The following is a 14,113-nucleotide window of genomic DNA, read 5'->3' as shown; positions in this document are numbered from 1 at the left end:
AAAATGCTGAATATGTTACTTCTTTTCTACTGGGAATAAGCCCAGTCAGTGGTCACATATTTTCCTTATAACTTCAGCATTGGATGAGTCATAACCCAAAATTTATTCTTAGAGTTTCAGCCCTTTGGTTTTCCACCACTTTATGGAGGGAGGCTGTTGCAGACCTTCCCACAGGCATTCATTATACTCCAGCACTCGTGGAATAGTCTGTAAATAATGGATTATTCAGAGCTGCCTTTACCATTTCCTCTAAGCACTGTATGTGTCAATCTGGAAGCTGAGCCCTCCTAGCACAGTGTAGGTCTGCATGGTTTGAAGTTGAGGTTAGAAGTCAAGATTCTGGTGCAGACCATTGTAATGTGCTGTAGAATATTTGATGGACAGAAGAAACCCAGCAAAAGAAATACAGTTTCATGATCACTTTTCTTGGACTACTTCTCCTTAAAACTTGACCTTCCTTGATATGAGCTGGGTCTATCTCAGAGGTAGCAACCATCACTGTGTTCTCCAGAAGACTGTCTCTCCTGCAAGGAGACTGGATGAGTAACTATTCTGCTCCTCTTTGGGTCCCTGCCACCTTCTTGTTACTCCAGGACACAGCAATCTGCAAAGCAGACATTGCTCTGCACTTTGGGTCCTGAGATCCATCAGCTCACAGACTGTTTTGTAGCAGCTGCTCCAAAAATTTTAATTATTTTGGCCAGAACATGCAATCTTCCCCTCCAAAAAAGACTTCTCCATTATAATGAAGTGTCCTTCTGATTTTGTTTCAACCCTGAAATACACATTTCCATAACCAGGATCCCTCCCCTCAGAACCTGGCCAAGCAGACAGTCCCTGGTTGTCCCTGAGGTTTCCTTTACTACAGATTTCATGGTTTTAAAATTTCTTGGCAATCATGCATTAGTTGGTTTATCATATATGATAACTAATTAAAGCAACATCCTCTGAATGAGCTTGTGACATTAACAGCTCTGCTGTGTTTTATGCTGCTCACTGTTTGATGGATGCTGTGTTGCAGAGGTGTAAACTTCCCTTCCATCACAAGTTTGGGCTCATAGTCAGAGTCTGCAGGGGTTTACCTAGAAAAGCAGCTTCACTTCACTTCTTGATGTCGAGTTTCAAGCACTGCCACATCCTGTGCTAAGCCCACTCTTACCCTGGCCTGTGCCAGTCACAGCATCCAGCTGCAATAAACCACCAGCTAGAAGACAGTAACAATCTCCTCCACCTCCTCCTGACCTGGGATGTTTTCTCTTACTAAGAGGATTTGGATGAACATCTGCCATCCAGGGATTTTCTCCGGAAAAAAAAATAAAAATTAAAAAAATTAAGTTTGGCAGATCATTTTTTCTTCCTCATCAGGGTCTGGCAGTGCTGGCAGGAATCACTGTCAGATGGGTGCCAGCGATGCACCAGAGAGGAGACACAGGGCTCATCATCACCTCTGTCTGCTGGCTGCCATCAGAGCTGCTCCATTAAATGCAGCTCAGGGGCTGTGGTAAAAGCATTAAGCCATACAGCATTGCATTAAGATTCTTCCTTCAGAAAGGTTTTGGACTAAAACAGGTTTTGCTTTGGCTCACCATTGTAATTTGCACTTCAGTGAATGAAGTGAAGGTCAAAATTAATAGAAATAGTGATCCCATACTTTCATATGTGTGTGTATCTTCAGATCAGTTTCTGAAACCTTTACACACCTTCAGATCACCTCACAAGGACAGCTCTGGTCAGAGGGTAGGGCAGGGAGAGCAAGCATTGGTTTCACAAAGCCACGTGCTCATTGTGAAGGTACAATTGGGATGGCAAAATCCTGTGCCACAGTTCTGGTACAAAGGCTTTTAATAGGCAAGAACAGATTTTTTACCTTTGACACACAAAATCCTGACTGCCTGACAGGCATTGTGTGGATAGAAAAGAAAGAACCACTCAGAGAGGTGACCCTACTATGGAACAGGGAGATTCCAGAATCTGAACTTTTCCACTTCTGATCAGTGTGAGACAAGTGTCCTTCAAATGCTGCAATGGATCTCTGCTGCATAGCTTTTAATTTAGTAATGCATTTTAAATCAAGTGCAGGCATTTGCAATCAAAAGAAAGAATCAGCTGCCAAGTAACTCTCTGCATTAGCCCTTTTGTTGGGTGGCATAGAGCAGACTTTAGCCACCAGATTGATTGTTTTGTTTAAACAATGAATTGCAAAAATTTCATTGTTGCCTTGTTTCCCAAGTGATGTGTTTGACAAAACAGGTCCTCCTTCAGGCGTTTGCCTCCAGAGAAGGTAAACTTGGTTCAAGGTGAGAAATGACCCTCCAAAGGGTCAATCATACCTGAAAAATGTTTCTTTCAGTTGTATTTGTTCAGTCAGTGAATAGGAATGTTTCCTATTAAGGCAGTGTATTTACTTGCTCAGCATCCATTGCCTTCACTAGGGCCCAGGGATGCAGGAGCACTGCTGCTTTGCTTCAACCCCTGCTCAGCTGGGTCTTGAACCTGACATGCCCCCAGACTCCAAACATCCTCAAGCATCATTTTTTTTCCTTCAAGAACTCTCTGCACTGCAAGTTCTGCTTTCCAGCAAGCAGATGTTCTCCATCCTGAAATAGCTAAGTTCATTTGGATCACATCCAGCCGTGATCAGGCTCCATCAGGATCTCCACAACAGGACTCTGCATCCTATAGGCAAAGACTATAGTCCTGGGGTCTGAGATGATACAGGAGGTACTCTTGGGAGCAGACTCTTGAACCTCTGTTTTCCCCAGGAAACACAGTCGTTGTCACCACTTTCTGCTGGACAACATCTGGAAAGTAGATAAAATAAATGAAAAAAAAAATTCCTTAACCTTTGAGCATTACTAATTAGTGCTATTTACACTGTGACCCTCATAAAGGAAAAGGCAATATAACCTCTGGCCTTTTTGGCAGCAGTGGCAATAGAAGAGCCAAGGACAACTGCCACAATCTGCAGGCTAGAGTAGCAAGCACACAGTGAGATGGGTACAGAGAGACTGTTTGGAGAAGGAACCCATTCTCTCCTATTCAGCCGGGAACTAAATGAGTCATTGAGACTGTCTTTTGAGGACTGCATAGTAGAAGATCTAATGAAGTCAAGTTAAAAAGAAGAAGCCATTTTTCCTAACAGTGACAGACTGATAAATCTATAGAGCAAACTGTCAAGACAAGTTCTACCTTCTCCTGAAATTTTCAGGTCAAGACTGCAGTCTTGAGCAAGATGTCCTATAGTTAGATGCAAGGTCTTGGCTCAGTAACTAAGGAAGTAGCTGTGCTGCACAAGGTGAGTCTGGGTAACAGACTGATCCTTTCAGATACAGCTGTGAAAGGCAGAGAGTGAAAGAGATGAAATAATGCAAAGAGATTTAGCTGTGCTTCACCAGTCCCTCTACTCTCACAGCTTTTTGAACATAAACAGCAGCCTGTCAGAGCCTCTCCCTACATATCCTCCATCCCGCTGCACTCAGGGGGGTCAGAGGAGTTAAGACATTAGACTTCTGTTGTATTGTTGGTGGCACATAGCTGGGACACGTGCATCCTAAGCTGCTTATGCCTGGCCATTGCTTACGTGCAGGGGATATGTGAGCAGTGAGGTTGGGGAGGAAAGATGTGAGTCTGGTCAAACGAGGGTATGTCCATATTGCATGTTGAGGTGCAGCAGGGAGTGATGCAAGATCATGGGCATGAGATGGGAAAATTAGGATTTACCAATGGACAGAGTTTCTGGCACCTGAGATCTGAGGAAATGGGGGTATCTTTATTGCACAGTTTGCCAGGACAACATCAGCTGCTGTATGAGCACTTTAAAATCTGCTTCTACATTTCAAACTATTTCCACCCAGTTACCAAACTCACTGTCTCTCTCCCTCTCTCTCTCTTACTTGCAGGTTTGATAGTCTACTTAGGAATGATGGTGGGGGCTGTCTTGCTGGGTGGCCTCGCTGATAAACTGGGAAGAAAGCAATGCCTCATCATATCACTTGCAATCAATGCTGCCTTTGCTTTCCTCTCCTCCTTCGTCCAGGGATAACGGATTCTTCCTCTTCTGCCGCCTTATCTCAGGCCTCGGGTGGGTAACTGGTGAATCCACCCCATGTCCTGGAGGAGTCTCACCACAGCTGGGCAGTTTGGGAGTGTGGGGTGGGAGAAAGAAGGCTGCTCAGGAGAAACATCCCTGGTCCTGAGCTGGGATGGCACTGCTGTTTAGCATGTGTGGTTGTGTTACCACACTCTTGAACCTTAGAGCACTAGAGGTAGCAAAGTTTGGTCATTGACATTCTTCTGGTACTGCCCAAATTGCACAGGAAGGTGAGTGAGACTGATAAATGCCCATCTAAACTTGCAATCCTGATTGCCAAGGCCTCCAGTGAGACCCTCAGCAGTTCCAATTGCCTGCCTGTATTTTGCCTCCCTAAAATGAGTGATCACAGAATTACAAGAGAAGATGTCTAGGTGAAGAGCAGGGCATTACACTGGCTTTGTACAAACTGTACAGGAAATTCAGCTTTTAGAGCATGAGAAGAACCCTGTTTATCTTTGATATCTAAAGCTAGTTCAGCCAAAGAGAGATTTGCATTTTCCCTCCAAGCCTCACTTTTGAGCAGCATATCTGTGGTTGTGACCTCCCCTCTTGATATGTTCAATCCTAACTACAAAGACATCGAAGAAGACTCTCATTCTTCCCATGTGCTGTTTTTTCTCCTCAGTATTGGGGGTACCCTCCCCATTGTGTTTGCCTATTTCTCTGAATTCCTGTCTCGTGAGAAGAGGGGGGAACACCTGAGCTGGCTTTGCATGTTCTGGATGATTGGTGGCATTTATGCTTCAGCAATGGCTTGGAGCATCATCCCACATTACGGTAATTGCTTTGAGCTTTTGACTTTCTACAACACCACATTCCTGCATCTCTACACTACCCCAAGCCCCTGCATGGATAGAGATAGTCAGTCCTTACACATCGCAGCATAAACACCACTGAAAATAACAGATATCTGAAGTGCAGGGAAAGGTCTGACAAATTGACTGCATGACTGACTGTTTGATACTAAGGCTGTAAATAGGACTGATGAGGGCTGTTTTCCATCAAAAGCTTCAAACACATCCCTTGAATCACACTGCCAGAGCCTGAGCTCTTAATCTATATGGGAAAAATGGACTGAGATTATATTGCAAAAATTGATCCAGTTATCAAAAATAAATTACTTTAATCAGGGAATTACTGGATACTATGAATGATAGCAGTGAGGAGAGCACATTTGCTTTCCCTTAGCTAAGTGTCAAACTCTCAGGGCTGTGTACCTGGGACACATCTGCCCTGGATGGATGGGCTGAAGTCACATCTGACTTCACCTAAATGTCTTCAGGAATGGAAGAGGTTCCCTGCCCAGACCTGGAAGTGGGAATGAAAAAGTAGATGTTTGTAAACTGAAACATATTTGTGCTCTGAGGGGCAAAAGTCTGCATGTCACGTGGAATTCCTTGTAATTCGTAAATAACACAGGAAAACATCAGAAGCAAATATCTACTGGAAAAGATTAATTTCCTCAGTATTCAGTGACACCAGCTGTTTGCAAAATCCTGTTTGAGGAAAGTAGGACAGCCCACAAAAACCATGAAGAGAACCACTAACATTTACCTATCTATCAATCCATTTTTAGCATGCTTAAAGCACATTCAGTATAAAGAAATGTTCATGCTTTTGATTGATATGACAGAGTCTGTTGGAACAAATAGGCAAACTTAGTGCAGCAGTGTCAGGTTAGAAATAATTCTATTATCTGCAACTATGTTTGCTTTAGTAAGCCCTTATGTATTTACATTACAATTATTTTTCAGATGACTTTTTGATGTTATATTTTTATAGCTTCTCTTTTTTTTATTTCCAATGTTCCACCTACTACTTTGGAACTTCATAAAATTGTTAGAACACCATGACTGGCTCAGATGAGACCTATGCAAAAACCATTGCTTGATGATTTTTTTCTTATGTGACTAAAAATGTTTGTAGAAAAAAAGAATGAATTAAACATTACTGCTGAGATTTGAGCCTAGGGAAAGTAATTGGAGCAATGTAAGAATGATGCTGTACTTTCCAGTCCTTAGCAAGGGAATACCCAGCCTGGTCAGACACCAGGAAAAAAGCAGAAGAGGAGGAATCTCCAGTGCAGGATTAGGATTTGGATTCTTCTAAATTTGAATCCCATCTCAAGTTTTGTAGGTCTGGAAAAAAACAACTTGCTTTCCTAGCTCATTTCCATGAAATGTTTAATACATATGTGATGCAGGAGATGGAAAGGAGCCGTATCTAACATGCCTCTCAGTCAGACATTTAACCTTTGTAAACTTTCGGTAACATCACTGAGCAGCAATAAATTATGGCCCTGATTCCTCTACCATTTCCCACCCTTACTTGCCTACAGCTGCACGGAGCTTTTCTAATCACTAGGTGATTTCTGAACTCAAAGATAAAGGAAGGTTTTTAAAAGGGCAGAGCCCAAGCAAGTATGTTCCAATTTTTGTAATGAACATGAACTCGCTGCTACCTACTGAGCATGTTATTGAGCCTCCAAGAGCCATCAGCGCTAAGAACAGAAAACTTTCAACTTGTCCTCATGTCATACAGAGCTGTAAAGTTCAGAGCTGCTTCAGGAGAGAGAAACTCAGAATGCCTGGTCAGTATTTTTACTTGTTGGCTCTTGCTGTTTCCAGGCTGGGGGTTCAGTATGGGAACCAAGTACCACTTCCACAGCTGGAGAGTCTTTGTACTCGTGTGTGCTCTGCCCTGTATCGCCTCCCTGGTGGCACTGAAATTCATGCCTGAAAGCCCACGGTTTTTGCTGGAGGTAAGATGATTCATCTGAACGTTGCAGCGGATATCAGCAGAGGACAGGAGGTCCCTAATGTGTCACTGTCTGTCTTTCTTTGTCCTGTCAAACACACAGAGCACAAGCTCAGAGGCAGAGCCACTCCTACATGTCTGCACTAGCTCCACAGACTGCTTAAACCCCAAAGATTATAGACTATGGGGTCAATCACTGATGGTTAGTGTGTCACTGATGGATGGAGTTCAGAAAGAAGGTGGTGAGGACTGGGAATTTTATAAGTCCAACAAAGGCACTTTGAAAACATCTCACAGAATTTGGGCATGGAACTACAGAATCCTGGGGGAAGAGCAAAGGAAGGAGTACATTTTACTGAGTAAAATACATAAACCTCAGAAATCTTAACTAAGTTATTCTGTATTCCCAATTCACAGATGTGAAATGTAGCAATATCTAATTCAACTTAACCCTGCAAGCCTTTAGCAGAGTTGGGGTAAGAGTCCAAGTTTCCTCATCCATCTCCTCTTTCGTCTGGTTTTAAAGCTCTATTTTTGACCCCTTTTCTGCCTCAGACAGTTTTAGGACAACTCCTTTCTCCAGCACAGAGATGCTGCACTCTGTGAATACCAGCCATGCTTTCAGCACTTCACATTTAATGCAGCCAGTGCTGTCTGTGTGCTTCTCCACTGTGCTGGACCTCTAGAATTAGTTTCTCTCTGTGCTTTGATATATTAAAGAGTTGGTATCTCCAACATTTGTTTTCCTTTTCTTTGATGTTTTCAGATTGGTAAACATGATGAAGCCTGGATGATCCTCAAGCAAGTTCATGACACCAACATGAGGGCCAAGGGCGAGCCAGAGAGGGTGTTTACGGTGAGTTTAACAAAGCCATCAGTGTGTGAAAAGAAAAAATGGACATAACCTTCTTTGGTGCAGAACAGCACCACTTTATTCCTCCTTGGGGCTCTTTCAATGTAATCTCCTCCAGCAATCAGAAAAGGGACTCTGAGATACATTATGTATATTTAAACTTAGGTGCCAGTCTGTTTTTTCAAGAATTGGTCAAGTCTGGGAATTGCAGTGAGTACTCACTGTTCCTGGTGTTACTCTACATCATACAGACCAGTGATTTTCCAATTGCACACATGTTAATTGGTCTGCTCTAAGAGACCAAAACAAAATAAGAGAGATATTAGTCACATGGGAGACCTGAGTCACTCCTTTCTCCATTCTGGCTTCTAATCAAACTCTGATTAAACTTCATGTACTTTCTAATGAGCTTTCCAAACTCCACCTGCCTCACACCCAGTCTTTAATCTCTCCAAGGGAAAGTGGGATGAGTGGCTATTACTCATTAGTCTGCTCCTTGTTGTGAAAAAGGCCACACCAGTGGATTCATTAATAGTAGAATCAGGGAACAGGTTTATGCTGGGGTTAGCTGCAAATCACTATAATTCAGTTGTAAACTCCTGGTGAGCCAGCCAGGGAAGAGGTCTTGATTTGTGCTTTTAAAGATGAGACAACATGTACTTTTAAAGCATGGAGAAAAGAAGATACAGTTGTATGTAAAACATATATTTTTGATCAAGAAGGAGAGCAAAGCTTCATGTTCAGCAGGGTTGTCAGGAAACTGGGCCCCTTGGGAATGATCCTTCAAGGAAATCAAAGTTTCATATCTGAACATGACAATTGTGTGCAGCTTCAGGTAGGAACTTAATGAGCATGTGTTATTTTTGGCTACCAACCATTTGACTAATGCAAACTCTGATAGAAAAGGTGAGAGAGACCTTCTCTTTAAATCCATAGCTGGCTTTGCTGTAATGCTGAGATGGAGATTGAAGCTCAAATATATATAGATATATATAATCACAAAGTAGGGCACTAGGAGACTGAGCTCAGTAGGAGAATGAAGAAGCAGCTGTACAGCACCCATTAGTGCTTGTTACTCCATCCAACAATGTCATGAGTGCTGCAGCAAGAGCTGATCTCAGTATCACACCTCGAGGTGCAGCGCGCCGGCTGAATCGAGATGTACTGACATGTGTTGACACAGGCAGATGATCAGTGTGGCTGGTGTAGCACAAACTGTCAGATTTTGTGTTTTTCTGATAGGCCAGAAGTTGGCAGTTTGTGGTGAGTCAGCTGGTACAGGGACACTTCCCAGATCTGACATTTAAACGGTGCCAGGAAGAGGAACGCAGAGACTCCACAGCTGAGCCAAGGCGCTCATTCACACCCAGAAATTTATTCAGCAAATTTTCACCTCCTTCATGTGTTTACAAACAGATTTGTTTTCCTTGAATGTATCCTTCACTTAAAGTTACTGAACAAATATCTGAGACCCATTTCTAAGGTTTCGTGACCAGTCCAGTTCAGATGTTCAGCTTTGAAAAATAAGAGTGTTTTGGTGAAGCAAACTGATTGCGTGGTGTGGGCTCACTTGATGGCAGGATGCATTTTCAGCTGCAAAGATTCCTATCTACACATTCATTTGTCATAGAAGTTCTGCCAGTGGCATTTAAAAGATGTTGAATGAGAAATATTTCGCTAGCTGTCTTAGAAGAGAGAGATCCTGAGGGCACAGTTTAGATAGAAGTGGCTGATCTTGGGGATCATTTTTACTATAATTGCCTACTCCTAATTTCTAGTGGGAATTTAAAGATAGAGAAATAAGGTAATATACAGGCACATTAGCTAATAAATGAAAGAGTGAAGTGGACATGATGCACTTAAAATATTTCATGGAAGGAGAGAGAGAAAGGATGAAAGGATGGATGAAAGGAAGAAAGGCAGGCTTATTTCTATAATACTTTCTTACTGTAATTAAATCAATTAACTCAATTGTTAATGCTAACTTTTAAGGAAAAGATTGTAAGGGATATCAGGTGGAAACACTGCCCAGAAGATGGTAGAATTTTAAATCCACCCAAAGATCAATTCTAGAAACTTCAGTCCAATTCTTTCTTTCTTTCTTTCTTTTTTTCTTTGTTTTTTTTTCTCAGGTTTCCTATATCAAAACTCCAAAGCAAGTAGATGAATTTATTGAAATCCAGAGCTCAACAGGGACCTGGTACCAGCGGTGGCTGGTCAGAATCACGACTACTTTAAAACAGGTAAAGAGAAGAAAAAAATATTGCACGGGATTTTGAGCTTTGGGCTCCGGTGCCTCATTGCTTCAGATCATTGTGCCTTAAAACACTGACTGTCACCCAAAAAAATCTGCAGTTTTTTTGCAAACGGCTATAATCTGACTGTTCTTTCTGTGCATATGTGTTCATCTGCAAGCTGCCACGCTGTCAGCCAGGCCCCAAAATGCCCCTGGGAGCATCATCATAGTCCAGCAGTGCAGAGCTTCCAGGACCAGGACCAGCCACTGCCCCAAGCATTTGGCTCTCCCCCTGAGCTGATAAATTTTAATTCTCTCTCCCCATGCCTGGAGAAGTGAAATTACCACCTGCAGTGGATTCAGAAAGTGTTTGCTCTTTGTTCCTGCTGAGCCTGAGTTTCAAACAGTGTCTCCTTCCCTAATTTAACCTTTCACACATGCTATGCTGCTCACCTAATAACATCATAGGACTTTTGTTAGAACTTCTAGTCTCAAAGGATGAGCTGAATGTAAAGGAAAGTCATTATTAGTTAAAGTGCTGTACTATTACTATATTTATGTGGCAAGTAAAGAGCATGAGGAGTTACATCCCCTCATGTTCCTGGCAGTATTTTCTGCAATGGGCCAAGAGGAGCAGGTCTTGGTTTGCCTCTTGCTTTGCTTGGCTTCTTCCCTACCTGAGTTCATCTTACCCCTCCTAAAGTGCCAGCTGTGTTTGGGTTTTTGCTCTTCAGTTAGCTTTGGAGCTTGGTCTGAAAATGCTTCTGGGTCTATACATATACTTGAAAAGATCAAGTTGTCAGAAGGTCTGGGAAGGGGCTCATAACCACATTTACTGATATAACCAGAGAGACACACCATCAAACCAGCCCAGACCTAGTCATACACTCCAGCACATTACAGAGGGCTCAGATCAAGAACCCTGGCATACAGCTGAACAAGTGACCTTTTTGTAAGCCATTTATCTCAATAAATATAATTTTGAACAAACACTGAATATAAGCCTATATAACATCTGACCTTCCCCCAGTGAACCCATTTTTCTCACATTAGATTTATGATGCACTCAGAGATTAATCTGTTGAGTGTCTGCAAGGGTGTCCTGACAGATAATTTCTTCTTGTGGATTTGTAGGTCTGGGACAATGTGCTATATTGTTTAACAGCCCAGTATAGGATGAACACACTAATGCTGGCTGTGGTTTGGTTTACAATGGCCTTAAGGTAAGGTACTTTAACTTCTTCAGGAAACTAAAGGACCCTCAGAGTTTGAATAATTATTTACACGTTTAAATAAACTATTACAAAAGTAATCCTGGTCTTATTTTAAAGAGTCTTTGCTTGCTAAGCTTTACTCTCCTATATTGATCCATCTAATTGCTTATATGAGATACAAGGTGCTTTGAACAAATCAGGGCTTGAGAAGTGATCAGTAGTGCAGTAATATATTGACTTTCTCACCTCTACATCTTTCATTTGATCTTGTCCAAACACACAAAAAAGATACAACCCTGCCTGATTCTCAGCTGTTCCTTAGTCTAGATCAAAACTATTCAGGTGAGCCTAAATCTATACTACAGGTAAATTTTGTCTAATTCTCACTTAAACCTCACACTTGGAGAAATCTGCAGTTTCTTATTGCTCTGCTAGTCTCTTGGGCAGCAAGGATAGCACACTGCTTTATTCCCCAACCAAGGGGAACTTAATTGAATTCCCCTGCTTTAAATGAATGGGAATGGACAAACATGCTTCTGAAATTAGGGGAGTGTTTAGGGTGGAGAAACACTTTTCTCCGTCCTGTGTCAGAGCTGGGCAAGAATTTCTGTCAGAAATGCATTTGCATTAGAAGTTTAACAAGTTTGCAAGTTATGAAGTAGATAATTGGAAGTATCTTGTATTCCTGATGTATTTCTCCTGTCCTGCTTTAGTTACTATGGCCTTATTGTCTGGTTCCCTGATATGATTCGGTATCTCCAAGACGAGGCATATGATTCACGAGTGAAGATCTTTGATGAGGAAGAAGTGTCCCACTTTACCTTTAATTTCACTCTGGAAAACCAGATCCATAGAAATGGGGAATACAGGAATGACAAGTAAGTGAACAGAATTTGGTTCGATGTGTTCAAACAGAAATAAATGTCTAGGAAGCTCTTTCTTTCTTTCTGATTTTCCATCAACTTGAACCTCTCTGTTGCTCTTCTGGACACACAGTCTAAATCTCTCAAATCCCAAAGGCAGTTTTCCACAATCCAGATATCCTTTTTAGCCTGTTTTTCCACATACTCTGCTTCAGTCACTGGCACCTCCAGACCCCAGGGGGATGCCTGTTAAGAGTCCTGTTTCCAGCAGCCCGTTGTTGGGATCAGGGCAGGGGGTGCCCACCTGGCTGGGCTGGGCAGCTCTGGATGGAGAGATGATTTCTCTTTCCTTAGCCCACACTGACATCTACTGGGCTTGGGCAGCAGAGACCATCACTGGTAATAAAACTGCTCTGCTGCTATATTTCCAAAATAAAAAGCTATTTTCTCTTGAAGTCCTCAATATGAATTACCCCAGGCTCTATCCTGCAGCCCATTAGTGTGAGCTGTACCATGGCCACACTGGTGTGCTTCTCCCATTCCAGCCAGTATCTTCCCACAGCTGAGTGTGTCACCTTCTCTTTTAATGCTTTGAAGTCAGTGAAGTTGCTCCAGCAGAACATCATTGCTTTCCTTCCCTTTTTCTCCTATTTGCGCTGAGCTTGGTGGGTTTTCTTCTGTATCCAGCCTGGACTCCAATCACTCCATGTCCCACAGCGATATAAATCCTAGCCATTCCATTACTACTTTTCAAAATCCCAATAAAAAGGGTGGAAAAATACCCTATGTAATTTCTGTGGAGATCCCATTGCCTCAGACAGACTTAAGAGGATGTTGCTCCAGCTGCCTTGCACCATGTGGGGAGTTCACACTGTATGTTCAGTGTTACACAAAGCACTCATTGTTTTAATCTTCACAGCTGAAACCACATCTCATTGCCTAGCCAGATTGTTCCTCTTCCCTCAGAAACTATTTGTCTCCATTCCCTTGGTATATATTTGATAGACATTGGTGGGGGACCCCAATATGTGTCCTCCTGTCCTTCCAGAGACCTTCCCTGCAGCAAGGAGCTGTGCTTGGTGGTGAAAACCTAGCCCTGCAATTCCTATTCCCCAAAAGAAAGTGGTGATAAGTGGATGTTGGTTAAATGTAGGGACTGGGGACGTTTTTCTTGTGCCCAGAGGAGATGCTGAGCTGTCACTAACTTCACTGAGAACTAGAGATGCTCAGCACCTTACTGGACAAAGACATAAACTGTGATGTACATCACTGTGCTCCTGCCTTGTCCCTCTCCAATTCAAAAACTCAGAACCTGATCAAGCTGCATTCCAGTAATGCCCAGAAGTATCTCAATGTGGTTTACAGCTGTGTTTTTCCTCCAGCCCTTGGCTGTGAGCTAAAAGTCCATGGATTACCAGGCCATTGCTATCTGACTCTTTTAGATGTTAATAAAGCAAACTGCAGGAAAAACAGGCTTCTAACAGCCTTTGGGAGCAAATACATGACAGGCTATTATTGAGCAAATGCAGAACAGTTTTAAGTTTTGCTATAACCTATGAGACCTTCTACATGGAGCAAAAGACTTGAATAGTCTTCTTGTGGTATTTTGTGCATTAATAATTTCTGTTAGTAGGTTCAGTTAAAAAGCCCTGCAGTGCTCATTTAAAGGTGTAAATAGCCATCACTGTGTTGTAAGTGCTCAATTCAATTAAGCTTCTGAATATATGTTAGAAGATTTTTTTTATTTGGTGACAGTCGTGGCCTCTTTAACTAGAACAATAATGCATGTTCTTAATAGCTCCTTACATCGTCCAAACATGCCTGTGCATTACCTAATACATCTTCTCAGTGTTCCTGCAAAATCTCACAGGTAAATCAATATTGTGTCATCCTTCAGGCAGTCAGGTCAGACATGTCAAGCTTCCCATCAGAGGAGAAATCAATCACCTGACACAGTTTATTATTTTTAGTGAAATCTGTTTTCATTACATGATAAGCAATAGACCTCGAATACAGATGGTTGCAAGCAGAACTCAGATATCTCCCCACTCTTTCCAGAAACCCTACTGCATTTTCACTTAAAAAATCACTGTGAGT

At 42.3% G+C, this 14,113-nt stretch overlaps 1 protein-coding gene across 1 annotated transcript in view; it reads left to right on the top strand.

Moving 5' to 3' along the window:
• SV2B (synaptic vesicle glycoprotein 2B) overlaps nucleotides 1–14,113 on the top strand; it is a 60,508-nt gene that overhangs the window by 36,213 nt on the left and 10,182 nt on the right. Inside the window, 8 exon segments of the mRNA XM_032700437.1 lie at nucleotides 3,900–4,039; nucleotides 4,041–4,081; nucleotides 4,719–4,870; nucleotides 6,721–6,854; nucleotides 7,617–7,706; nucleotides 9,836–9,946; nucleotides 11,074–11,162; nucleotides 11,867–12,031. Coding sequence (XP_032556328.1) covers nucleotides 3,900–4,039; nucleotides 4,041–4,081; nucleotides 4,719–4,870; nucleotides 6,721–6,854; nucleotides 7,617–7,706; nucleotides 9,836–9,946; nucleotides 11,074–11,162; nucleotides 11,867–12,031 — 922 coding nt within the window.

This window comes from Chiroxiphia lanceolata, chromosome 12 (genome assembly GCF_009829145.1).
Source record: "Chiroxiphia lanceolata isolate bChiLan1 chromosome 12, bChiLan1.pri, whole genome shotgun sequence".
In the NCBI taxonomy this organism is placed as follows: domain Eukaryota; kingdom Metazoa; phylum Chordata; class Aves; order Passeriformes; family Pipridae; genus Chiroxiphia; species Chiroxiphia lanceolata.
The sequence above is the reverse complement of the archived record's forward strand: the minus strand, read 5'-3'. Positions and strand labels throughout refer to the sequence as shown.